This window comes from Zonotrichia leucophrys, chromosome 19 (assembly GCF_028769735.1).
Source record: "Zonotrichia leucophrys gambelii isolate GWCS_2022_RI chromosome 19, RI_Zleu_2.0, whole genome shotgun sequence".
Classification (NCBI taxonomy): Eukaryota; Metazoa; Chordata; class Aves; order Passeriformes; family Passerellidae; genus Zonotrichia; species Zonotrichia leucophrys.
The window spans coordinates 10,208,773-10,235,951 of NC_088188.1; the positions used below are offsets into that span (position 1 = coordinate 10,208,773).

Genomic DNA, 27,179 nt, shown 5'->3' on the forward strand with positions numbered 1-27,179 from the left:
TCCCAAACCTGATTTCTACAATTGCCTTAAACACACCTCAGAACTTACCTTGCTCTCCCCACCACCACTGTCTGTGCCCAGGGCTGCATGATCTCCATGAACGAGCCATGGTCAAAGAAGCCACTCAGCCACTGCCCTTTCTGATCTAAAGGGAAGGGGAAAAAAGGGAAAAATCAAAGGAGGAAGGAGAGAGGGAAGAAAGAAAACAGAATATCAAAGCAACAAATCAAACTTGCTTAAAAATGCCAGCTGGAGAACATGGCACTGTCTTTTTATTTATTTAATTTTAAATAGATGACAATACAAGGGAACATTAGACAGCTGAGCATTTGTCTGCCTTCAGCCATCATGTCTTATTTCATTTCCTAGTCTGCATAAAGACAGCAATTTATCAGCAAAAGCATCATTTATTGTTAAACGATGGGGTTCGGAGAGCAGAGGGACTTCCCGTGCTTTTAAATAAATAACTCTGCTTTTTTCAAGACTACAAACATTTGTCAAAAGGCAGTAAAGTCATTAAAGATGGTTTTCAACACATCTATTTCTATTTTAAAACTTATCTCATATTCTTCTCTTGATCCTGCCTAATCTTTCTTTGAAAGAAGGAATGCTGCAGAAACCCGGGAACTAAATACGAAAATTTCAATGGTATTTCAGAGTCAGTTACAGAAATCACAATTCTGTGGGGCACCTGCTGTGCACTGGGGTTTTGGGAAGCTCTGCACAAAAATAATCCACCAAAAAATCCCCCCCAAAACCCCAAATCTCTCCCAGCTTCACCCCCTGGCACAGAGCTCCCGAGCAACTCTTCCCTCTGCTTCTGCAAACCCAAGTCCAAAACCAATTAAAAAGTGGAGATCCGAGCACGCTAACCTCTGCTGACTTAAACAGGATGGAGAGTGTTTTATCAAGCCCAAACTTGTAATTACTGTGTTCTACATTCCTTGCCTCTGTGGCCCCACTGTAAAATGTGACCATCCATTTCAGAATTATCTCTTTATCGCGAGCCCGAAGCTGATCGTTGAGATTCTGGCCTCGTGTCGGGCGTCACTTTGAAGAATATCACGGCAATATCTCCTCTAATAAATGGCTTTAACTTTTCACCTAGGAGATATCTGCTTTAACTTATCACAGGGAATCATCTGCTTTCCTTAACGCTTCCACTAAATTAAAATCTGAAGTCACTCGATTTGGAGGCCGGCGTTTGCGGCGCCCGGACAGCTGGATGAATTGCTTGAGAGATGATGAAAAAATATTATCCAAAACCAGAAAACTTAGTTTATCACAAATCTCATTTCAGCCCCCCAAACTCATTAATAACAGCAGGAGTAATGGTCACCCAGTTTGCAGCTTGTACCTACACAAGGCTGCACAACCCCAGTGGTGCCAACACAACAACGCTCCAAGATCTGCAGGAACATTGTGATTCCTTTAACAAACCCTCTGTGGATGGACTTTCCCTAAATCATAAAAAAAATCCATAGAAGTGCCTATTCCCAGTAAATAGATAATCCATAAAAGTATGGTGTCCTTGAGCACTCAGGATTTACATGCTACTTTTAGATATTGTTTATAAATAATATTATTGATTAATATTATTATATGTAAATATTTATATATTCTGGCCATACTGCTCAGAAGTAATTATTTTACAGAATCTGAAATATATTTGGGTAGCAGACACGTGGCAAACAGCCTTGGAACAAGGTGAGTTGCTGCATGTCCTGGCCTTACTTGGGTTGGGGCGTCCAGCCAGCATCCAGCGAGGGTCGTAGGGGGCCTTGGTGGGAACAAAGTCAATGGTCCTGTCTATGGGATCCTTGGCCTTCAGGATGGGCACAGGGCTGTGGATATTCTAAGGGAAAAAGGGAAACACAGAAGGAAGTGAGAGCCCCATTCCCAAAACCCTGCAAACACAGCAAACAGTGGCACCTCGCACCTGGCAGGCCCAGGAATTACCTTTGGCATGTAGGAAAGCCACTGCAGAATGGTGTAGACCCCTTCAAAGTCATCACACACAGTGCCATGGGTCACCCCGTTGTTGTGCATGATCTGGATCCCTCCCAGCTGGTTGTTGGAGGTGTAAACTTCCCGTCCAAGCACCTGGGGGAAGAGAAATGGGAGAGCCATCAGGGCTGGGGTGTGAGCAGGAGGTGCTGGCCAAGGAGGGACACACAGAGCCAGCCCTGCAGCACCTCAGCATCACCTGGAAATGGAAAGGATGGAGCAAACCTCTCCCAGCACAGCCCCACAAGCCCTGTGTGCAGCTAAGAGCTGCTGAACATGATCCCCAGTGAACAGAGGGCAGGGTGGGATATTGGGAAGGAATTTTTCCAGGGGAGGCCCTGGCACAGGATGCCCAGAGAAGCTGTGGATCCCTGCAAGTGTCCAAGGCCAGGCTGGACAGGGCTTGGAGCAGCCTGGGATAACAGAAGGTGTCCCTGTCCATGGCAGGGGTGGAATTGGATCTTTAAGGTTCCTCCCAGCCCAAACCATTCTGATTCTATGATCTCCAAGGGGAATGATACCAGTGGGGAAACTGAGGCAGTTTTCCCCCTCACCCTCCCCAAGCAGCAGTGTGACCAAAGCTCCTGAGTGCTGAGCCCAGCTCAGCTCACTAATCCCAAGCTGCTCCTAGAAACTGTGGGTGGATGTATTTAAATGTATAAGTGGGGGGAAAAACCAGACAAAGGCCCGTGAGCTCCTGGGAGAGGCTGGCCAGAGGCAGGCTGGGGCTGCTCATTCCCTTGCACAGCTCCATCTCCAATCTGAGCCTGGGCAGCACAGCTCTTTTCTCATTCTCCTGCTGTCTCTTCCCATTTGCCCTCTCCCTGACTGATACACTGATCTCTCGGTCACTTGGCTTTCTGCTCCACTGACTCCATATTACTAATAACACCTCTGCCACGGCCAGTTTACCTCATGAAGGCAGGAGCACATCATTACAAAATAAACTCATAACTTTGACATTCCAGCAAATACACGCCGTTTGTTATTTTTATGGGTTGAGTCTTTCTAACAGACAGAGGACATTACACACCTGCTTCATTTGGATCTTAAAAACCCCCTCAAACACACAGCACCAGCCTGGCCTCCCCCAAACACCCAGCACAGCTCACTCTGGGCACTGAGGAGCTGGCACACGCCAGCCAAGGTTTATGTACAGAAAAAAACAAGGCACAGATGTCACAAACCTAACCCCAAATACAGAATTCAGGGTGTGTTTTAGCACAGGGATGTTCCTGGGTCTCCCTTCTGAGATCAAACACCTTCCTCCTCCAAATCTAACAGAATCAGTGCCAAGCAAAGCCGTGGTAGAGAAGACAGCAGCACAGATTTAGGTTCAAGGATAAGAAAAGCCCAGGCCTCCAGATGCCAGGCACAAGCCTAGCTAAACGCTTCCCACAGAGGAAAATAAAAATAAAGAGGATTTAAACTGCCCCTCTCTGAACCAATGCAAACGCATGTACATGCAAAATGGGCCTCTGCTCCTGCTTATCTGGAGACTCTGCAGACAGCTCAGGTTTAGCACTGCTGACAGGCAATGAAACAGCCTAACATAGCACTGCTCTCACCCTTAAATCCCTTTTTGGAGATGCAGATAAACACACAGCTCCTTCTGAGTGCTGCAGCCCTTCCAGCAGAGCCTGGGGCAGGGGGAGAGCCCAGAGCAGGAGGGAGCCAGGCAGAGGGAGCCCAGCTGCAGGGAAAGGTGCTCTGAGCTGGGACTGGGATGAGCTGGAGGTGCACAGGTGAGGGGGACAGGGCTCTGAGTCACAGAGCCTCAGCACAGCATGGGCTGCTCCATCCCCTGCCCGGCACTGGGGGCTCAGGAGGATCATGGAACTGAGAATGGTCTGGCTGGGAAGGGACCTTAAACTCTTCCCATGAAGGAATTCCTCCTAGTGTCCAACCTGTATCTCCTCTTGTGCTGCCATTTGTTACCTTGGAGAAGACTTCCAAAACATTCCAAAATACTTGGGGCAGTGTTGCCAACACTGAGTTCATCAGATCTTCAAAAAACCCATGAGGAAAGCACATTTCTTGTTATTTCAGAGGATCCTTTGGCAAGCACGAGCAGAGCCAGGATTCCAACAGCCTCTGAAGGATGGTCCTCAACAGGTTCATAGGCCCATCATGTGCATATTAATAATTCTCCAGCACTCCAACCCATGCTGAGCAGCTGCTTTCCCCTCTCAGAAGCTGAGCTGCTGGAGAGTTGGGACTTGCCCTGCAAAGCTGGGCTGGCTCATCTGTTTCACCCAGGCTGAAAGATCTGAAAACATGACAGCTTGGAGGGCTTGAATGGGAATCATTATGTAACATAAGTGCTGTTATTATTCCAAGCATATCATGTGTTCATATCAAATATAAGTGCCAGATTTTTATCCAAATAATTTCAATAATTGCAATTCCCATCCCACAATTTACATTGTCTGCCAGGAACACGAAGCAGGAGAGGCATATGCACGTCCTATAAATAGCCTATTTTTCATAAACAGGCAGAAATGATGGGAATGAATGTCTCATCAGAAAAAATGTAGGAACACAATGCAGGAACTTCAAACCTGACTGCTATTATGTGCAGCCAAGCCTCGACAGAGCTCAGTGCTCATTTCCAGCTCTTCCCCCACACGGATCACGCATTAGAGGGGGAAAAGCAGCAAGAGGGAAGAGAGCACAGAATGCAGAGCCCCGTGCCTGGCACTGGGAGCACAGACAGCTCCTCTCTGCCCTTCCTGCATTGCTAATCCTGGCTCTGTGCAGTTCCTGCACTCGGAATTTACGAGCGTGCGGTGGGGGACCCTTCTGACTGGGGAACAGATTGGCTCGGTCTAATGCTTGGAGATTATTAAAGGCAGAGCTATACTCCACTATCAAGTCTACAGATCTTTTATTTAGAAGATATGGTGCTCTAAATGCACAAAGAGCTCCCTGTCACCTTCACATTAAAGCCCCTAGTGCCTGGTAAATGGAATTATATAGCTGTCATCTCCTTTCCCCAAAGTTTTAAGAGTACAATGGGCTCATTTTTTCCCACTCCATCCCAGCTTCAGAACTAAGAGACCTACTTTGTATTGATTTAGAGTCTCGGAAATAAATAAACCTGCTTCTCCAATGTGATTCACAAGAAATTCATGATACACTATTGCATGATATATTTCAAGCTGCAGCCCCGGCTCTTTTTTCCCTTTGGTGAGTGATGGGGGAGGTGGGAGCTGGGGGGAGGTGGGGAGCTGACAGCCTGATGGTTATTGGGGATGGCTCCTGACTGCAAATCCAGGGGCAGGTCCTGCTGGTGGAGTCCTTCCCTGCTTCCATTTGGGGAGATCAGAGGGGAAAGGGGCAAAAAAGCAGGGCAAGGTGCAGCCAGGTGCACGTGGAAATGCAGCTCCTGCTCCTCCCAACCCTCCTCACAGACACACAGGGAGCAGGGCTCCACAGCTAGAGAGGTTCTGTCTGTCTGTCTGTCTCCATCACACAATTCTAGTGGGAAGGTTTTCCCGCCTTGCGGTTACTGAGGAAAATTTCTGGGCTGCAGCAGAAAAATCAGGTTTTGCCATCTTGAGAGCTGAACTACAAACTCGAGATCAGACAGGCTCCAAATGACCTCTAAAGTATCTGCTGTACGTATTAAAAATAAAAATTAATTTGGGAAGAAAATCAGCTGGGAAATAAGAACCTAACAACTTTTCATTCGACCCAAAAAATTCCTGAGGAGAAGCTCATCCAAACTGATACTTTTTCCTGAAGAGCTCCAGTTTCAGTGAAGTGGCATTTCCAAATGAAAAATGTCTTGTCAAAACCCTCGTGCCCCTCTCTCCTCTCCCTGCGTGTGTTTTGCTCAAGGTCACTCCCTCAGCCAGTGGTAAATCAAAAGGACTCAATTCACTTTGCAAACTAAAATTACAGCCCCTCTTCTGCATGGTGCCAACACCCATAAATCCCACCTGTCCCAGCCAGGGGTTCCCTAATCTAGATATGAACCCCATAAACAATATCAGTGGTTGTCTCCAATGCAAAGATCTTGGTCATTTCCTTTGTCACCTTCTGGACCCCAGAGAACCTTCTGGACCCTGTCACTCAGAGACCCTGGGGCACAGGCTGCAGTGCAGGGACCTCTTCACCAGCACACTGAAACTCTGCTCACTTTGCAGTGTGAATTTAGGTTCAGTCATGAGAAATGCTCCAATGCAATTCTCCAGTGCTGTTCCTGCAGTTCCCACCACGTGTCCAGAATCACAGGGAATTCCTACAGAAAACACCCCAGGCTGCTCACCCCAATGTGCCCCTGGGGACAGCCCAGGAGGGATGGTCAGGACCAAAAATTCTGGGATATTTTTGAAAAGTTCAGCTCCTGTGGAACATCAGGGAGCAGAGTTAATGCTCCAGTGAGAACACAGCCTGCAGGATCCCCAGGAGCAGGGCACAAACCTGGGGAAGAGATTTGGACAGGCAGAATATGGGCCATGATGGTAAACTCCTGTTTAGCAGAATTAAACACACACAGAGCCCCCACCCACACAGATAAACTGAGCCAGATCTGTATTAAAAATGATAGAAGGAGGGAGAATAAAAAAAGTCAACAGAAATCTATTAGACTTTCCTCCCTAAGCAAACACCAAGGGACTGATAATGGCATGCCTGGAACGTAAATTGTCTCTAATGGGAACAATACACAAATATCACCACTTAAAGAAAGGCAATTAAAACAAAAATGCAGCCACGGAGGGTGAGGGTGGTTGTTTATCTGCACTGAGGCCAGGCATCCATCCTGCCTGCATGCACTGCTCCACACAGAGCAAGAGAACACAGCCTCCATCCTGAGCCCACCCTTGTCCTCAGCACCCAGGGCACAGCTGGGTTATCCCTCCTTGGGCAGCCCCAACCTCCACACAAGGAGCCAACCCTCGATGCTGGTGAGTGTTCATTTCTGGCTGACATTCCCAGCCCTCCTTGCTTAGCATTCTCCAACACCCTGCACCCATCCAGATCTCCCAACAGTCCTGCTGTGCCACTACAGAATGATTCATATCATGCATTAATAATTATAATGCTCCTTTGAATGACAGGGCTGGCACTTGCTGTTCTAACTCACATGATTGCTCTCACATGATTGCTTTGATCTAATCCCAGGACTGGAGTCATCTTGAGCAGATACTGAGCTATCCCTGCCTTGAATCTCAAAAAAAAATAGCTTTCCACAGTACAAACCCCAAACAGCATCAGGCTCACAGGGCTTTTATTTATTTTTGCAGATTGTGAAATTGAAGGGTAAATATTGCTGTTGGCAATCACTCCCCAGGCTGTGCGAGCCTCCTGTTCCTCCCTGAGGAGCCTGAGAGCTGCCCAGAGCTCTCTCACAGCCCCCTGAGCAGCCCTGACCTATTGTCTCATCCTGTTCTGTGAATCCCAGAGCATCCAGAACGTTCTCAGCACAACTCAGGACCGAATCAAAAACACAAAGATATTCTCCTCTGAACTCGTGCAAAGCAATCCAACAAGACCAAACAACACTTTTTTTTTTCTTTTTTGACCCATTCTGGTCAGAAATGCCACCCCATGACCTGGCAGGGAGATGAAGCCCAAAGTGCTGAACTGTGCCTTGAATGTTCCATATTTCAGTTTCTGACCCCTCATCCTCCCTGCAGAGTCCTGGCAGGTGGGGTTTGTCCAGCTCACCCCTGGTGCTCTGAGCAAACCATGGGGAGCACGGGGCAAGTCACGACCAGAGGGTTTGGGGGAAAATAAAGCTAAAACAGGAGGGAAACAAACCAGGGCTGGTCAGAATTCTGTCACCTCTGACAGCTTCGGGGCAGCTCTTCATCACCATCACAAAATGAACTGTCTGAGAGCCTGGCTGAACATCTACATAACAAACTGATGGGAATCCTGCTTGGAGCAGTTCCTGAAAGTCTCAGCTGAACCTGGCTTCCCTTAGGAAAAGCCCAGAACACCCATCTGCAGGGAAAATGTGACTGAAAGCCACTATTTGTTTCCATTAACACAACAGCCTCCAAGACGGGATTTCTTTTAAACACAAAAGACAAGGAGGAGCAAACTGATTAAAAATAGGTCAGAGGCAGACTCTGGAACATCCTTGGGAGGGCTGAAATGGAACACAGCCCTGGAAGCAGTGCAGGAATGGGGAATGCCAGGCTCTTTGGTCTGACTTCCATCAAAAAGAAAACCCATGGAAATGGAGGTGCTGGTGCAGGTCTGAAATCACCCCGTGCTCAGGTTATCACAAGGGAAGGGAGGGAGGGAGGAAGAAGAGGAGGAAGGTTTGGGGGCAGAAAAAGGGGGAGGCAGGGGAAGTTTAAAAAAAAAAATAAAATAAAAATCTCTGCCTCAGCAAAAGTTTTCATTAAAATTTTAGACAAATGATCTCTGTGTCCTTCTCCCATGCTGCCTGGGGCTCCATGCTATTTCTATGCAAATAACAACCTCGTGGTTTATATCTTATTATTTCCACCGGAGCTGCGGCGACATGACCCGAGACGTGTGTGAGGTAGAGACAGCGCCAGAGAGAGAGGGAGAGAAAGAGAGGGAAGGGAGGGAGGGAGATGGAGTGGCTGCTCGCTGAAGTGTGAAAAAATATTGTCAGGAGTGAGCAGCAAGAACAAAAAAAAAAGAGGAAAAAAAAAAAAGAAAAAATTGCAGGGATAACGTGTTTATTTCAGCCCCTCTCCCCATGTGAACCAGCATCTTTTAAAATTCATTGGGCATCAGGCGATCATGCACAATCCATCTGCTTTCACTTTATCATTTGCATTTCATGCCTCCTGGCTTTTGATGTGCTGATACTTTGATGCAGTCAGGAGACGCGCATTATCATTATTTCAATTTGCAGGGGGGTCAGCGGGCTCGGCACAGCGCGGCACACGCTCACCCCGAGCAGGGAAATGGCATTTCCACCCCTCCAGCCACCCCTGCTGAAATGCTCTGGGGACACAAAAGGGGCAGGGAAACACAGCCCTGTGTGCCCTGTGTTGGCATGGGGAGCGTGGCACCTTCACCTGGGCATGGGGACACCATGGAACCCTGCACAGCCCTGCTGAAATGCACTGGGGACACAAAAGGGGCAGGGAAACACAGCCCTGTGTGCCCTGTGTTGGCATGGGGAGCGTGGCACCTTCACCTGGGCATGGGGACACCATGGGACCCTGCACAGCCCCACTGAAATGTACTGGGGACACAAAAGGGGCAGGGAAACACAGCCCTGTGTGCCCTGTGCTGGCACCTGGAGCATGGCACCTTCACCTGGGCATGGGGACACCATGGAACCCTGCACAGCCCTGCTGAAATGCACTGGGGACACAAAAGGGGCAGGGAAACACAGCCCTGTGTGCCCTGTGCTGGCACCTGGAGCATGGCACCTTCACCTGGGCATGGGGACAAAGTTCCACCATGGAACCCTGCACAGCCCTGGTGCATTCTCTGCCAGGCAAGGGCTGCAGGGTGCTCTAACCCAGCTGTCTCCCCAGGATGTGCCCTGTGCTCACCAGCAGCATGTGAGGAGCCAAGCCCAGAAGGCACCAGGAGCTGCAGCTCCAAGTGACACTGACCTTGAGCTCATCATCTGAGTTAGAGGTCACCCCTGGCTCTGGCAGCTGGACCTTTCCCTCTACACCTAAACCCTCAGGCTGCTTTTACATAATGATAATGAACGAGACCAGCAACAGCTTTGGCTGCACATAATGTTTGTCACCATTCCCCTCTGCTCCCTTTGTAAATTAGAAAGAATCCAGCATTTCACAGGGAAAAAAATAAAATGAAACAACTTCCCAGAAAGGCCTGCCTGCTCTCTGAAAGCCCAATTGTCCCCATTGCTGCAGGAACAGTTTTGTGCTGCACGTTCTGCTGGCGGACAGGAGACATTTTGAAGATGTGCTTGCATGGATCAGCATTCACTGCTTGCTTCAGGTCAGCCAGACTGAGCTCAGACATTCCAGGCTAGCCCGGGACACCAGCTCCCTATTTCAGACACATTTCTGGGACACAACTGCAGCTGGATCCCTCCAGGAAGCCCTGAGCAGCACTGCAGGCACTGGAAACTGAGGATGTCTGAAGCAGCAGATACCACACACACCCAGGAGTGAGGGGACTGGTCAAGGGCAGGTGAACACTGCTGGGGCTGGCTGGGAAAGCTGGGGAGGATGCAACAGGTTCCTCCCTCACCTTCAGGCAGGTAGAGGTTCAGAGCTGGCACAAGCATCCCAACAGAGCAGGGAGGAGGGGAAGGGACACACAGGATCATTGAGCCCACTGGAATTCTCAGAAAGGGACACACAGGATTGTTGAGCCCACTGAAATCCTCAGGATGGGATAAATCCCCCACAGAAAGCAGCTCCTTCTGCCTGTGCCTGCTGGCAGAGGTCAGGTGCTTAAATCAGTCCATACCTTTAATTTTTAAGTGCCTAAAATTCAGTGGGATTAATGGAGTCCTGTGCAAACAGGCACTGAGAGCAGGGGCAGGGAGTGCAGCTAAACCTGGAAGAGGGGAGAGCTGAACAGCCTGGCCCTGCCATCTGGGAAACTCTGCAGGGCCCCAGCAAGCGACAGCTGGAACCAGGCAACTCACTGCACTCCAGCAAGCACTAAACTGACTCAATTTCTTTTTAAAGGCTGGATCTTCAAATGCCTCTTTTCCTCCCATTGATGCAGGTGTGTGTGATGTGTGTAAGAGATCTAACTGAGGGTGCTGCAGCCTAGAGTTGATAGGATCAATGCTTCATTTTCTGCAGAGCCCCCTTTATTCAGGAGAATAATTCAACAAGAGCCTGTTTTCCTTTATCTCCCATTGTCAGGCAGGCACTCCTGGAAACACAGCTTGCCATGGAGTACAGGCACCCCAGGTGCTGAGAGTGCCTGAGAACAAAGCTGCTCGATGGGGAAGGGCACTCACAGCACACAGCCCCAACTCAGGGAAACAAAGCCCTCAGGGACAGCCATGGAGCAGAGTGGGCTGGGAGCTGTGTCTGCACCAGGCTGCAGCCTGGGGGATTAATGGGCTTGGGGCAGCAAGGGACAAGAAAATCTGCCTCTGGAGTGGGGGGAAAAAAGAGCCACTTTAGCAGTGAGGCTGTAAGTTTTCTTTGTAACAGCCCCAGTTATTCCTCCTGTCCCCACAGCTGAGGTTTCCAGCGGGAGATCTCACTCCCAGACTGGAAAAACAGTATCCAAGCTCCCCATAACTAACACAATGTGGGGGCTGGCTGGGATTCAGGCGACTCTGGGCCGTGTATTTTGGAGCAGGAAATTCCAGACACCAGGACCAGCCCTGGCTCCCCTCACAGCCCTCAGAGGGTGGGAGAAGGCCCTGCCTGGGATTCAATCCATGCCCACAACTGTCGCAGACATCTTTTATGGAAAATCCTTTCTTTAGGACTTTTTCCTCCTGAGAAGCTGAGAGGCCTCAGGAACAAAATGTAAACAATGATTATCTGCTGCTCTGGAATGCAACAGGTGCATCTGGGATTGGCCCATGTTGGATGTTTGTAATTAATGGCCAATCAATCACAGCCCAGCTGGCTTGGACAGAGAGTCTGAGGCAGCTGGCTTTGTTATCATTCTTTCTGATTCTATTCTTAGCTTAGCCAGCCTTCTGAGATTAAATCCTTTCTTCTATTCTTTTAGTATAGTTTCAATGTAATATATATCATAAAATAATAAATCAAGCCTTCTAAAAAAAACATGGAGTCAGATCTCCGTCTCTTCCCTCATCCTCAGACCTCTGCGAACACAGCCACACACAACCTCTGTGGAGAGCTGCTCTCCTCCTTGAGCCCACACCATGCCAGACTCCATGAGCCCCCTGAGGGCCCTGAGGGCTCTGAGAGCTGCTCTCCTCCTTGAGCCCACACCATGCCAGACTCCATGAGCCCCCGAGGGCCCTGAGAGCTGCTCTCCTCCTTCAACCCACACCATGCCAGACTTCATGAGCCCCCCGAGGGCTCTGAGGGCTGAAATGCAGGGACTCACCTTGTTGAGGGCCCCACAGCCCGTGAGGATGATGTGGGAGTTCTCCACCTGGATGGTTCTCTGGCCCAGCCGCACGATGTAGGCCCCGATCCCGATCGCCCGACACGTCACCTGGGGAAAAAGGGAAAAAGGGAAAAAAAGGAAAAAGCAACGGCATTGATTTCTGTCTCTCCACACAGCCACAACCTATTGATTCAAACACTAAGATAAAACTAGGTGTGTTTGTAGTACAAGGCCATGAAATCTAGTCTCGCTGGAAAATTCCAGAATCCGTTGCTTTGTAAAGCACAGCATCTGAACATAAATGTATTTTATTAAAAAAAAAAAAGACAAGCAGCAATTTTCAGACTGAGCAAATGCGAGGCCAAATGCCTGAAGTGTTTTAAATTGAGTGTGGAGGGGACCCAGCCCTGCACTGGTGCCAGGAGCATTGCTCAAAGCCTACAGGAGCCCATTTCCATCAGCCAGAAGGCTGATCCCAGATGGATGCTCGGGATATCATCACAGGATTTTTAGCTGAAACAGACAATACATTTGAAGAATAGAAAGCAGTGGGGGATTACCAAGCTGATGGTGATAACACTATCATAGGCTAAAGATGATTCTCCAGCAATCATGCCAGATGCTCTGAGGTTCTCTACTCCAAGCCCGTCCTCCTTGCCGATAATATCCGTTATCTTGTACCTGAGGGAGACACACACAGCCCCTGAGCCACAGGGTCCAGTGATTTGCTGAATCAGTTTGCTACAAAGAAAATGGAAAGTGACTAAATATCATTAAGGCTCCAAGGGGAAATGTGCATGAAGCCCGGGCAGGGGCTGTGCAGGGCCCGTCCTGCAGCACCATGGAACCTTCCCACAGGAGCAGCACTGCAAGGGGAAAGGCCAGGGGAGAGGGAGGCCTGGGGAAAGTGTCCTGTCATTCCCACGGGGCATGAGGAGCAGGCTGATTAACAGGAAAATTAAGGAAGGGAAAGGGAATTACAAAAGGAAGGGAATGCAGACAAAGGGAAAGATGAAAAAAACAAGGATTACAACAAGTCTCTCACCTTTTCTTCACTTCCTTCTCCCATGCTCCATCCCCTACCCTAGGGAATGCCCCAGCTCTGGGAGGACAAAGACATGCCCTGCATGCCCCAAGGATGAACAGAAAGCTTTCCATTCCTACCTGGACTCTCCATTTTCCTCCACGTGCTCGCAGTGAACAGAGTTCAGGGCACTGACTTTCTTGTAGTCTTGAGGAGTCAGGTACAGGTATTTGTATCCCTGCAGGGAAAAACAGCTCATTCATCCCAGTCCCACCTGTAGCCCCTTGTCATCCCCTGCAACCCCCTCCAGAAACAAACTTTCACAGAATTAAATTCCACAGAGTGATAAGAATATCCTCTCTACGTTGGAGATGCAGCTGAGGCCAGTGAAAGCTGGGAATGGTGCAATATTTGGCTGGGAATGGTGCAGTATTTAGCACTAACTCCTTCTACATGTCAACCTGCTGTTTGGGAGATGGTAAAATCCTGTTATGGAATGGTTTGGGTTAGAAAAGACCAGGTTGCTCCCAGTTTCATCCAGCTTAGCACTGGGCATTTCCAGTGTTCCACATCCAATACTGAGGAGAACCTTGGACATGAAACTCTGGAATCTTTACCCTCACCTCTGCTAGAAGAGGTGCTGTGACAGTTACATTTTCTGGAAAAATCTTTTTGCTTAGGATTCTTTTCCTGGGAAGCTGAGAAGCCTCAGAGAAAAAGGAAAACAATATTATCTCACTGCTTCTCCTGTGTTTTGCTGTGTTGGAATGTGTTTGGAGATTGTTCCATTAGCTTCATGTGAATCGTTTTAACTTATTGGCCAATCACAGTCAAACTGTGTTGAAGCTCTGGAAAGAGCCACGAGTTTTCATTATTATCTTTTTAACCTTCTGTAAGCATTCTTTCTGTATTCTTTAGTATAGTTTAGTATAGTATAATGCTGTGGTGTGTTCTTAAGTTTGTTAGTTTGCTCTTCTCATTTTCTGTATTAAATAGTTTCTTCTTTTCTCAGGACTCTGTCAGTTAGGTTGCTATAGAAATGAAACTGCTCTTCCCCTGGTTTCTCTTATAAAGTGAAAGTTGTTTCTTCTTTGGGCTCAGTCAATCACTCCTTCTCTCTTCTCAGGTTTCGAGAATTTTCTTTTCTCTGGGAGTTATGGTTGGCTGTAGCTCTGGAGCCTCTCTTATGATTTATAACAGTTGGTTACTGAGAGCAAACTAACAAACTTAAGAACACACCACAGCATCATAATACCATATTGTAAAATAATAAATTAACTGAACTTCTAAGAACATAGAATCAAATTCATCATTCCTTCCTCTGCCTGGGGAGCAAATACAACAAGGTGCTATCAAAACAAGCCTCCAGCATTCGCCCTGTGTTTCCCTCACCTTGTAGGGGTTGTCAGGGTCCTCCCAGGCCACGTGGAACATGTGCCGGATCTCCTCGGCCAGCCCGATCCTGGCCCCGCTGTTGGCAGCCACGTAGATGCGGGGGATGCCCTGGGCCCGCGCCAGCTCCGAGGCCCTGAGGAACAGCACGTCCTCCTGGGGCCCGAAGGAGCCGATCTTGTACGTGATGTCGTTGCCTATGACAATGATATCCCGGCCCTCAGGGTACTCGGGGGTCTTCAGGGTCATCTTCCAGGCCACCATGCCGATCTGCAGGCCAGGAGAAGAGAACGGCACTAAATAAATGCTGTGTCCTCAAGGTGTGAGAGAAAAGAGTCACACAGGAATTCTCTTGGACTTGGCGTGTTTTCCTGGGGAACACAGCAGCTCTGATGGGCTCTGCCAGTGCACAGGACAGCTGGAGGCACTTGATCCTTCCCACACTCCTTGGAGCACGTTCTGCACTGCTCTCACCCCACCAGGACATTCACACTGGTGCTCCCTCTCCCCTTTCAGGGGTTTGTCACAGGTTTATCCAACACGTCCCCCTCACAGGGAGCTGTGCATTCCCTGTGCTCCCAGGGTGAGCTGGGATGTGCTGCTGCTCAGCATTCCCAGGTATCACCCCACACCCTCATCCCCCTCACCCAACCCTCATTCTAACCCCCTTTTTATTTCATTGCTATCTCAGATATCCCTTCATTCCTTCCTCTCTTCCCTTCTCCCTTCCCCAGTTTCACAGCAGCTCCATCCCAAACCCGCCTGGCTAAGCAACATTTTACTGCACATCTTTCTTTCCCAAAAAATCACTGATCTCTGCTGGCCCATCTCCTGCAGGATCAGCAGCATCCCTCAGATCCCTGCCTGCCTCATCCCTCAGATCCCTGTCTGCCTCATCCCTCAGATCCCTGCCTGCCTCATCCCTCAGATCCCTGCTTGCCCCATCTCCTGCAGGATCAGCAGCATCCCTCAGATCCCTGCCTGCCCCATCCCTCAGATCCCTGCTTGCCCCATCTCCTGCAGGATCAGCAGCATCCCTCCCTCCCTCCCTGCCTGCCCTGGCTGCCCCATCCCTCAGGCAGCGCTCGGGGCTCCGAGTGCCATTAACAGATGGGAGCAGCAGCGTCCCTTGAAAGCCACATGCATCACCCAGTCCCCGCTTGCCCAAGGATCATAAGCCCTGAGTACACATTCCTCAAGCCGATTGCACATCCTCTGCAATCAGCAGGGCTGAGGCTCTCATTGTGGAGCCTCGGAATTCTGAGCATGATGAACTAAAGCGGGAGGGGGAGAGGCAGCAGATAGATCTGTGCCATTTAATCCACATCCAAATGGCACAATACACAGCCCAGATCCAATCAGCATCTGCAATAAGATATGCCATAATAGGCTCATTAAAAAAAATAAAGAGGCAGAGGAATTAATCAAAGGGTCATTGGAAGTAAAGCAGGCAGCAATCCAAAAATATTACAGCCAGCTACTGGCAGATCCTTCCTTACACCTCCCCTTCCAAGAGCTGAGATTGCAAGTTAACAGAGTGTTTCAGTTCACCTTCTCCTTGGATTCCTCCACTCCTACTCTGACAAGTCAGAACAGAATAATCTTTTTGCCTCTGAACATTTGCAGACTTACAGTTCCACCTCAGCATCCAACTGCAGGGTTTGGAACAGAGAGATGCTGCAGCAGCTCCAAAGAAGGGAGCAGAAATCCCTGACAGCTGTTTCCTTACAGCCAGGGCTGAGGGACCAGTGATGGACCAGGGAGTCCCCAGGGCTGGTCCCACACTCCATCCCACCCACCAGGATGTAAGGCATTTTCCTCACTTTCAGCAGCTTGATGATTTTTGACAGCACAGGAAACAGGCCAATTTAAGGCATTTGTTATTTAGAAAATTCAGATTGTAACAGAGGTGTTGGAATAGTTTCCTAACCCAAGGTCGTGGGTCCCCTACACCAGTAAAGTCCCTTTGGCCAGTGGTCACCAGTAGAACAGAAACAACCTAGCCAGGGCACAAACTCCTGAAAACAGTTTACAGCTGACAAATATGGAACAACCCTATACAGTTTAGGAAAAAAAATAAAATTAAAAGTGCACCACTATTAACTTGGGTGTCTTTTGCCTCCCCAATTCATCACATGTTTTGTGCCATTTATCCTGTAATAAAAGCCACGGGGATCTGCACAACTAAGGATTTTTTTGCTATGAATTTGCTAGATTCAGTTGAGATTTATGGGTAGTAGAGAATGACTTTCCATTCCAGAAAAAAAAAAAAAAAAAGAATAACGAGATTTTTAAGTTAACGGCAGCACTCCAAAAATTGGAGAGTTCCCAGGTTAATTAGCCAGGCTGAGCTAATCACCTAAGAGCACTGGCAGGCAATGGTAGGTGATGGTGAGCAGCCCTGGCTTTGGAACAGGCTCTTTTGAAGAGGCAGCACAGTTTGGAAGTGCTGCTCCTGCCACGGCTCCATTCCCAGCACAGCCAGGAGTGAGGAAGAGGCGGAGGAAAAATAAAAGCAGGAACCGTCTTATTTAACTGTTTTTATGTTGGCAAAATGATTTGTGCCCTGGTATTTCCATAAGAAGTGGGACCATTATTCTCCTGTAGGAACACATTTGGTTTGAAAAGTATCAGTGGGCAGCACGTGAAAATCAAAGGGGATGAATTATTCACAAGCCCCGATCAGAAGTGATCATTATTTCTGATGCTCCAAACTGTGATTAGGATTCAGTGCTCAGCTGTCATTTGCTCCCTGAACGGCCCCAGCCCCGCAGACACACGGAGATGACACCCAAGTTTCAGATGTATAATTTTACACACACCTTCTCCCACTCCATCCTGGCCTTAATGGAAGCATTAAGAGCCAGTAAAACGGGCGCGCTAACGAACGGCGCTTCCCCGGCGCTCGTAAACGCCGCTCGTTTGACACCCAGTGTCAACACTAATCATGGCCTAAAATTAACACCAAAATTGACTTCAACATTAATTGCACTATCGATGGGAACAGTAATACACACACTGATGCAGTTCCAAATTGACTGCTGGTGGCAGGCAGAGCTGTTGACAGCAGGCTCCGAGGGGAGCGGGAAGGAGCCGATCCCAGGCTCCCTCCGAGCAGAGGGAGCCAATGCCACTGGCAGCTGGGGACAGGGAGCTTTGCAGCCTCTCTCTGGCAGGTTCTGTAATTCCTGCAGAAGCACAGCCAGCAGAATCATGGAATATCCTGAGCTGGAAGGGATCATCCAGTCTAACTCACGGCGCTGCACAGACACCCTGACAATTCCACCCTGTGCATCCCCAAGAGTGTTGTCCAAACATTCCTGGAGCTCTGGCAGCCTTGACCACTCCCTGGGGAGCTTGTTCAGTGCTCCACCATCCTCTGGGAGAAAAACCTTTTCCTGATATCCGACCTAAAACTTCCCCTGGCACAGCTCCAGCTGCTCCCTCAGGTCCCATCACTGGGCACCAGAGAGAAGAGATCAGTGCTGGTTTATTCTACTTCCCTCACTACAGGATGGTGCTGAGCCTGGGGACTGAAGGCCAGGCTTCATTTCATCCATTCACATCCAAATCTGGAAAGCTGAATGTGGGTATTTACTTGGTGCAGATGCAGCAATTTTGGCATTTCAGCATTTGAATCTGCTGCCTGGAAGTTCAGATCTAAAAGAGTGACTCTCTGCACTTACACTGTGCAGAGCTTTTGCATTTTTATCTGGAGCATGAAGCAGCTCCCAGGAAAAGGGCAGAGTGCACACGGCTTGCCAGAGGCATTCCAGCTCCGTGCCTTGACAAGGGTGGAGTGCCAAAAGCCAGGATTCCTTCTTGGCTCTGGAAAAGGTGTCCCTCAGCAATCCAAGCGTGGTGGTGGCAGCCCAGCCAAGCACGCTGGCACGATCTGAGCAATGGCAGGGAACAGCTCCAGCGTGACACCAAGAGCTCAGGGAAAGGTGTCACAGAGCCCCAGAACCACCCAGGTTTGGAAAAGAGCTCCAAGATCATCGAGTCCAACCTGTGACCCATCCCCACCTCGTCACCCAGACCAGAGTGCCACATCCAGTCATTCCTTGGACACCTCCAGGGATGGGGACTCCAAACCACCCTTCAAGTGCCACCCTTTCCATGGGGAAATTCCTCCTGAGGTTACAGATGGGTAAAGATACATGACAGAGAGCAACACACAGCCTTCATCAGGAGCTTCCCTGTGGGCAAGAACATTCCTGTATCCATGTGAGCCACATACACCTGTTCAAACATCTATATGAGCACAGAGAATAAAACTGTGCCACCTCTCCCATCCCTGCTCCTGGAAGGATTTGGGGATTTGAAAACCCTCCAAGAAATGTGCAGCTGTGGCTGCTGTTTTAATTCCCTGTGCCTGCCATAAAATGCAGGAACAGGGGGTGACAAAGCAGAACATGCAGCTCAGCGACGAAGCTGTGCTTGTATAAAATGCATTAGCTACACCTTCCTGCCTCTGGCAATCCAGGAAGCCACCAGAGCAGCGTTCCAGGAGCCCTCTGCCATCCCGAATTTCCCCTGGCCAAACCTCCCCAGCTAGCCAGGGAGAAGGTGCAGCAGCCAAAGCTCCAGCCAGCAGCGGTGATTGTGGATTATTTCTGATCCTCATGCTGCTGAGGAGGAAAAACTGTGACATCTAGTGTCAGTGGGGAAAATGACATTTTCCATGGGCACGGGCAGAGGGATGAAGGGGGATGTGGGGTGTTGCTGCAGGCCCTCCTTACATCACTTTCTCCTTGTCCTTGAAGATTAGTTGGCTCTTATCAGCAGCTGGTGCTTTCCTGGTGCCAGAGGATCAGGGGAAATTGTAGTCAAAATACATAAAGTGCTATAGAAAAGCATCCCAATGGCTGGCTCAGGACTGACAAGGAATATATTGAGTTCTGCAAGGGGCTGAGGGAATTACCTTTTCACACTGAGATTTGTGCTAATATGCTAATCTGGGGAACAAAGCCCTGGGCTTTGAGGGGGTGGCACTGTGCTCCAGGTCCTGTCTCCAGCACGGTGATTTACACAGTGGTGGAGACACTCCTGAACTGCTCTGTGCTCACCAATTCCCAGCCCTTTCAGAGAATTCCCCATTTCAGCACAGCCTCATGACAGGGGTGGAACAGGATGAGGTTTAAGGTCCTTCCAACCCAAACCAGTCTGGGAGTCTGTGACAAAGGGGAAGAAGAGGTGTCCTCTGGATGGTCAGGGGATGGAAAAGGCCCTGCAGTGATGGTGCTGTGCCCCAAGGCCAGCAAGGATTGGGACCCTCTGCTCTGGAGCAGCCAGAGCAGCCTAGGAATAAAGAGCAACTTGTATTTTCACAGTCCAGTAATTCCCTGGCCTCTTTGTTGAGACCACAGCAAAGAGCTAATTACTGCAACGGGGTGGTGGGCGAGGGGAGTGGTCCTGAGCTACCAGGAAAACCTCTGGGATTGGGAGAAGCCCTGAGACCTCAGGATTGTCCTGAAACACAGACAGATTATTGCCCCAAATGCTGCTGGCCAGCTCTGTGAGGACAGGGAGAGCCCAGGCTGGAGCTCCTGCCCTGCCCTGTCAGAGCAGGGATTGCAGCCCTGGCTGCCCACAAATCTCCTGATTTTCTGCTGCTTTCTCAACTCCTCCCATCAGCTCAGACTCTCAGGGCACTCAGCTCAGCTGAATGCTGTAACAGCAGGGGTGTCTTGACCCCTTTTGACATGGAGGAAATGCACCTGTCAGGAAGGCCAAGCCCTGATCCCCCAGTGCCAGGCTCCCACTGCAATGTGGGAATGGCTCTGAGCCTCTGATCCAAAACAAGCAGAGCAGGAACCTGGATGTACCCAACAACAACAACCTTTACCACAGACAGCAATTCCCAGCAGACCTCTCCTCTTTACTAGAAAACACAATGGGCAATCTCTCCAACGAGTTTGAATTCAGAGAATCAGCACCTTTTGCTGGCAAGAATGAAAAATAATAACAAAAACCTCAAATTTCCCTGAGGAGTTCCTATTTCACCTGTCAGCCAGCTCACTGGGACCAGCTCTGGATCTCTGGGGCACAGACTCAGAGCTGGAGGGACCTCAGTGCCCACCCAGTGCCACCCTTGCCATGGCAGGGACACCCTTCCACTGCCCCAGGCTGCTCCAAGCCCATCCAGCCTGGCCTGGGACACTGCCAGGGATGGGGAGCCCACAACCTCTACAACCCCTCTGGGCAAGAAGACATTTGATAGATCACATCAGATCAGATTAATTTAAATACCAACATCCCACAGACCACAACAGCCATGTGGTTTCTTCACAGGCCGAGCACAACCAAGGGTTAAAAAAAATCTCCTAATTTTTTTTTTTGGTGGTCTTTGGGTACAGAATCTCTTATAATAAGACTATTTGTATTCATACTGGCAGAGTAAACACTACATGCTCATGCCCAGGCAGCTCTGTGCTTGTAATTTCAGCAAGAACAGAGCGACGTCCCTGAGGGACTTTGCTATTTCCCCAGCCACCATCCACTCCAGCGCTGAATGAGAGCAGGGAAGGAGAGAAAGATGATGGCACAGGGCTCCCCAGCAGCCCCAGCCTGCCCTGGGAACAGGGAACAGCTCATTCCAGCTTTAATCAGAGCAGTTCAAACACTTCTGCTCCAGTCCAGCAGAAGACAAGGCCGCAGCGACCCCACGGACACCATCAGGGGTAATTTGCAAAAGTCCTGTTCCAAACCTTCCCCCCTGACAAGATGCATGCAGGAAATGGTGAGGAAAACCTCTGTTTCCTTGCATCCCTACCCTGGTGGGTTTAACAGAGCCTTTGCAAACCTTAAGCTGTGCTTTTAGGAAAATACAGTTCAACGACACCAAGAAAAAATAAATTATAGCATCACTTAGAGCTGTTTAAATTTAAATTCCTTTAGAACATTCACTTAACTAATTCCCACAAAAATAACCACCACATCTTCTAGTGGTTCTCTTTACTCGGCAGTCATTCCGAAGCTGCAATTTTTTTGCACCCAGCAAAACCCAACCATGACAGCAAAGTCTCCTCCTGCTCGTGCTCCAGGAGTGACCCTCAGCATCAGCTCGTTGTAACCCTTGAGTAAATCCTGCTCCAGAGTGGGAGGTTCCACACACCTTGATACCAGCTGTGTGGGGAGGATGGAAATGGAAGCATAAAACAGATTTTTCTGTGGTTAGGGTTTTTCTCAGCAAATGAAAATATTTCTATTTAGTCTTGTAAAACACATTTTGCTCAAACACAAACCCCAGTTACCTGGAACAGCTGAATGAGCATTTTTTTAATTATGAAGGAAGCCCAGCATAGGCACAGGTTTGAAATGGAACCATCATTTACTAGGGAAGTTAAAATACCCATTGTAGGGAAGGCATTAATTTTTAATGAAACAAAAATCTCATTTTCAGGAGTGAGATTCCATCTGTGAGAGGCTGAAGGGATAGATTCTGTGCCCGGCTGGTAAATTCTCATTACAATGGCCAGGCCCAGCCCAAAGCACAGGGTCCTGAGGGGCAGGGAGGCAGCAGCAGCAGGCAGGGAAGGGGCACTTGCCTCGTTTCCTCCTGGCAGCCTGTTCATGTGCACCAGCTGGCCCTGGTCATCCAGCACCAGCTCCGTGTAGGTCAGGATGTCCGAGGGCAGCGGGGCAGGGGGCAGGACGGCGTGCTCGTTCATGGAGTTCCACAGCTTGATCAGAGACTGGGGGCAAGGAGAAACCCTTGTTAGCAATGCCACCCACAAATATTTGTATTCAATAGTGATATTTCAATCTACTTAATATTTACATTAACATTATTATAAATATAATAATGTTATATTAATATAAGAATATTGTTATATAATAGTATAATTATATACATATAGTTATATTGCATAATATGAATATAATATAGATATAATTAATAATATATAATATATTTATATTTTATATAAATATAATAATTTAAATATAAATATTTACATTATATCGTATATAACACAAGTTATATTGACATTATATAATATATATCATAAATGTACCGTTATATTGTATATAATATACATATCTACATCAATATTTATATTTCAATCTACTTAATATTTACATTAATAATATTATAACCATAATATTATATTAATATAATATTATTATAACCATAGTAATATTATATTAATAATATTGTTACATAATAGTATAATATAAACATATTTATATTACATAGTATATATATAATATAGATATAACTAATATAAATATAATTTAAATATAAATGTTTATATTGTATAATATATAATGCAAGTTATATTTACATTATATCGTATATATTGTTATATTGTTGTAAATATATTGTAAATATAACGTTATATTGTATATAACATACATATCTACATAATATATATATATAACATAATATATAACATAAATATAACATTACATTGTATATAACATAAATATCTATGTTAATATTTATATTTCAATCTACTCCAGTGTGGTATTCCCAGCAGAATTTGGGGCTGTTCCCAACTCAGGGCACTCTGAAATATCCCTCTCCTGCCAGTGTGACTGACAGTACTCCAGGGACAGCACCTGCTCTGGGATTTGAATTGTCAAACAGTTTCACCCAAAGTGAAATGTGAATGAGGTGGTTTGGGATAGAAGCAGCAAATCAGAAATGCCTCCTAGGAAGGGCAGATGACAAGGTGGGAGAACAAACAGCAACAAGAGAGGGGAGATGGTTTATGTTTCACTGTTTGACCCATTGATGAAACTCCAGTTTATCCTAATTTCATTCAAAGTAGATTCAACCCATAGCTGATAATCCCTGGGGACCACTGGCAGCTGCTCCAGGCTCCCCCAACAATCAGCATGGCAAAGACAGGAGCAACAAGGAGAGCCCAAGGAACACTCACCTGCCTGAACATCTCAGGAATGTCATAGACGTAGGATGTCCCTAAGGTCTGAGCCTGGAACCTCTTGGACTGCAGCAGGTCCTTGGTCACGTAGGGAGTGTTGATCAGCATCCCGTGGAGCGGCCCCTGCTTGTCTCCATACGCCTGGAACATGATCTGCAGGACAAACCAGGGGTGGTTCTGAACACCGAGCTGACCCAGCCCTCAGCAAACCCCCAGGCTGCTCCAGCCTCGTCCCTGCCCTCTGCAAGGCTGGCACAGCCAGGCTCCATCACTCACTGCTGCCCTTTGGGGACACCTCAGGACCGTCACTGCACCGTCCCACGCTCACTGCCCATCCCCGAGGAGCACACAGAGCCACATCCCCAGCACCAACTGGGCCCTGAGAGCAGCTCCCTGAGCCCTGTCTGTGCCCAGGCATGCTGGCAGCAGCCAGGAGAGCTCCGTTATTTATGGATGGGGATCCGCGGCTGCGCCCGCCTGCCGGGTCAGCACTTGCATATGTCATGGGGCTTGAAGTTTTGATATTGTAAGTCTAAAAGATTTTCCCAGAGTAGCACCATGAATTATCAACTGCCGTGCTGCACAGCACTATATATTCTGGGCAGGCAGGACTTGGAGGGGAAGCTTTCCAAGGGAGAAACAGGAGGAGATAAAAATGGGATAAAAACACCTTAAACAACCCAAATCCTGTTTAACAGGGACACACCTGGTAGAGGGGACATGATCAGGATGTGTTTCACAGAATTTGGCTAATTGAAGAGGAATTAATTGAAGAGTTACACAAAATTCAGTAAAGCCTATTTTTATTTTTAGATAAAACCAGCAGTTTATGCTCTCTTCAGGCTGCACAAACATTGATTTGGGAGGCAGCTTCTTTAATGGGAGAAGCATTTGTTCAGGGTAATGAGTGTTTGTGGCAATGCCTGTCTTGGGATCTGCCAGGATCTGCACTTGGAAATTCTCCTTAAATCTCTGGGAAGCTCCACAGCAGCTCTGAAGGGAACTGGAGAAGTCTGCTGAGCATCACCACTTATCACTACTGAGAAACAAGAGATCAGGGTCATTCTGTCGCCATGAAGCCATCCTCCCATTCTTCAGAAATCATGAAAGTACCCAGCACATCAGAAATACCTGAATTTTTTTTTTTTTGAAAGATTTCTCAAATTTTAAAAGAACCCTCTGAAAACATAGGAAAAAAATCCCCAGATCTGAACTCGGCCTATAAACCTCCATCATGAGGGGGAAGCTTCCTAAAAAATATCAGTATATTTTTTACTAAAATGTTAGTATTAATATTCTGGCTAATATTCTGGAAAACTAATCAAATTTAATACTGGAAAGCAGCTAAAGCCTCACACACCCACAGGAGCCCATTCCCCAGGCTTTAAATAACAAAGCTCATCAGTTCAGAGTTCACTTGTGACCTTCACAAGTGACTGACCCAACTCAAGGGTTAAGCTGAGCTGTTGGAGATTATTAAAATGTTCTTTTCTTTCCTCATCTCCCCTCAAAGGCAGGAATGAGGTAAAACACACTGACACTATCTGCTCTGGGATCTCAGAGCTGGATGGACTCCACGGCCAGCACTGGAAAAATTAAATGGAAAAAGGGGGAGAAAGGTGACTCAGCACTTTGTGTGCTACATTCACAGCGCCCAAGTGATTTATTCTGCTGCTTCTCCTGCCTGGCAGAGAGATGATTACAGAGGGAGATGTAAACATTTCTCTATTTAAATATTTTCCATGCATCCCATGCTCCATGGATTTTAGCATATGTAGGTATTGCAGTTAACCACACTGTTCCCACACCACGGAAAACAGAAATGCCACAACAGCCACAACCATTCCAAAAGAGCCCATTACACTTCAGAAAAATGATATAAAAGCACCTTCCATAATTTTACATCTTCCTACCCAGGTCATCCCTTATATCTTTAGAATTTAAAGGACACGTTCACACATTTTCTTCTATCTACTCAGAAAAATGTACAATTAATAATATTTTTATTACAACCTACAGGATGAGCATCAGCAGCGATTCCTCTTCTAGTATTTTTTTGAGCACTCTGAGGAAAACTGTTGGGGAAAACAGCTGCCCAAATGACTGAGGGCACAAAACAACCAGAAATCCTGACTGATTTAATTGCTCACACTTTCACATCTGCTGCTGCAAGTTTATCTTTCCATTCTCCTTCCTTTGGCTAAGCTGAACGGCAATTTTGTGTTAAATTAAAATGTATTATGGGGCTTGAAGCAACCTGGTCTAGTGGAAGGTGTCCGTGTGAGGATGTGCCACTTCATCACTTCATTGCCTCAGTTTTCTCGGGCCCTTCAGCACAGAAAGTTTAAAATTCCCAGCATCTCAACATCCATGCCCAGGGCAGGGGGCTGGAATGGGATGAGCTCCAGGGTGCTTCCCAACCCAAACCATTCCATGATTCCCTGGAAACACCACAGCCCACAGAGGAAGGAGCACATCCCCTTCCCGACGGTCCCACCCAGCCCTGCATCCTCAGGGACGCACCTGGCCCGTCCTGGAGTCTGTCACCTCCTTGTAGAGGCTGATGTCCAGGTAGTAGCCCGACTCGTTGGTGAGGAAGAGGCGGATGGGGATGGCCTTGCCCGTGGGCGTCAGGCGGATGTTGATCTTCAGCTCGGCCTGCAGCACCCGCAGCTTCCACAGGCGGCTGCCGTAGCGCATCACCATGGAGCGCACCGACTCCTCGATCTGCATGGGGGAAAAAGGGGGAAAAAGGGGGAAAAGCCTTCCTCAGCAGGGCTCTGAGGCTTCCTCAGCAGGGCTGGGAGGTGTTCCTGCCTTGGCCAGGGGCTCTAAGATCCCTTCCAACCCAAACCATTCTGGGATTCTTCCACAGGCGGTTGCCATAGCGCATCACCATGGAGCACACCAACTCCTCGATCTGCACACAGGGGGAAAGGGGGAAAAACCTTCCTCAGCAGGGCTGGGAGGTGTTCCTGCCTTGGCCAGGGGCTCTAAGATCCCTTCCAACCCAAACCATTCTGGGATTCTTTCAGAGGCAGTTGCCATAGCGCATCACCATGGAGCACACCAACTCCTCGATCTGCACACAGGGGGAAAGGGGGAAAAACCTTCCTCAGCAGGGCTGGGAGGTGTTCCTGCCTTTGCCAGGGTGCAGTGAGATGGGCCCTAAGGTCCCCTCCAACCCAAACCATTCTGGGATTCTTCCTGGAGGTGGCTCCTGTAGCGCATCACCATGGAGCGCCTCACCATGGAGTGCACCAACTCCTCAATCTGCACAGGGGGAAAAGCCTTCCTCAGCAGGGCTCTCAAACTTCCTCAGCAGGGCTGGGAGGTGGCCCTGCCTGGACAGGGGCTCTAAGGTCCCTTCAAACCCAAACCATCCTGGGATTCTTTCTGGAGGTGGCTCCCATAGTGCATCACCATGGAGCGCACCGACTCCTCAATCTGCACGGGAGGAAAGGGGAAAAGCCTTCCTCAGCAGGGCTGGGAGGTGTTCCTGCCTTGGCCAGGGGCTCTAAGATCCCTTCCAACCCAAACCATTCTGGGATTCTTTCAGAGGCGGCTGCCATAGCGCATCATCATGGAGCGCATCACCATGGAGCGCACCGACTCCTCAATCTGCATGGGGGAAAGGGGGAAAAACCTTCCTCAGCAGGGCTGGGAGATGGCACTGACTGGGCCAGGGTGTGGTGACATGGGCCCTAAGGTCCCCTCCAACCCAAATCATTCTGGGATTCTTCCTGGAGGTGGCTCCTGTAGCGCATCACCATGGAGTGCCTCACCATGGAGTGCACCGACTCCTCAATCTGCACAGGGGGAAAAACCTTCCTCAGCAGGGCTCTGAGACTTCCTCAGCAGGGCTGGGAGGTGGCCCTGCCTGG

At 48.5% G+C, this 27,179-nt stretch overlaps 1 protein-coding gene across 5 annotated transcripts in view; it reads right to left on the reverse strand.

Moving 5' to 3' along the window:
• ACACA (acetyl-CoA carboxylase alpha) overlaps positions 1–27,179 on the reverse strand; it is a 107,220-nt gene that overhangs the window by 20,453 nt on the left and 59,588 nt on the right. For all 5 annotated transcript variants that reach the window (XM_064729205.1, XM_064729204.1, XM_064729207.1 and 2 more), the window contains 10 exons: positions 25,819–26,022; positions 23,293–23,448; positions 21,955–22,101; positions 14,405–14,674; positions 13,153–13,250; positions 12,549–12,669; positions 11,986–12,096; positions 1,960–2,103; positions 1,735–1,855; positions 49–145 (listed from right to left, as the gene is read on the reverse strand). In XM_064729205.1, the coding sequence (XP_064585275.1) occupies positions 49–145; positions 1,735–1,855; positions 1,960–2,103; positions 11,986–12,096; positions 12,549–12,669; positions 13,153–13,250; positions 14,405–14,674; positions 21,955–22,101; positions 23,293–23,448; positions 25,819–26,022 (1,469 nt within the window). The remainder of the gene's footprint in view (positions 1–48; positions 146–1,734; positions 1,856–1,959; positions 2,104–11,985; positions 12,097–12,548; positions 12,670–13,152; positions 13,251–14,404; positions 14,675–21,954; positions 22,102–23,292; positions 23,449–25,818; positions 26,023–27,179) is intronic.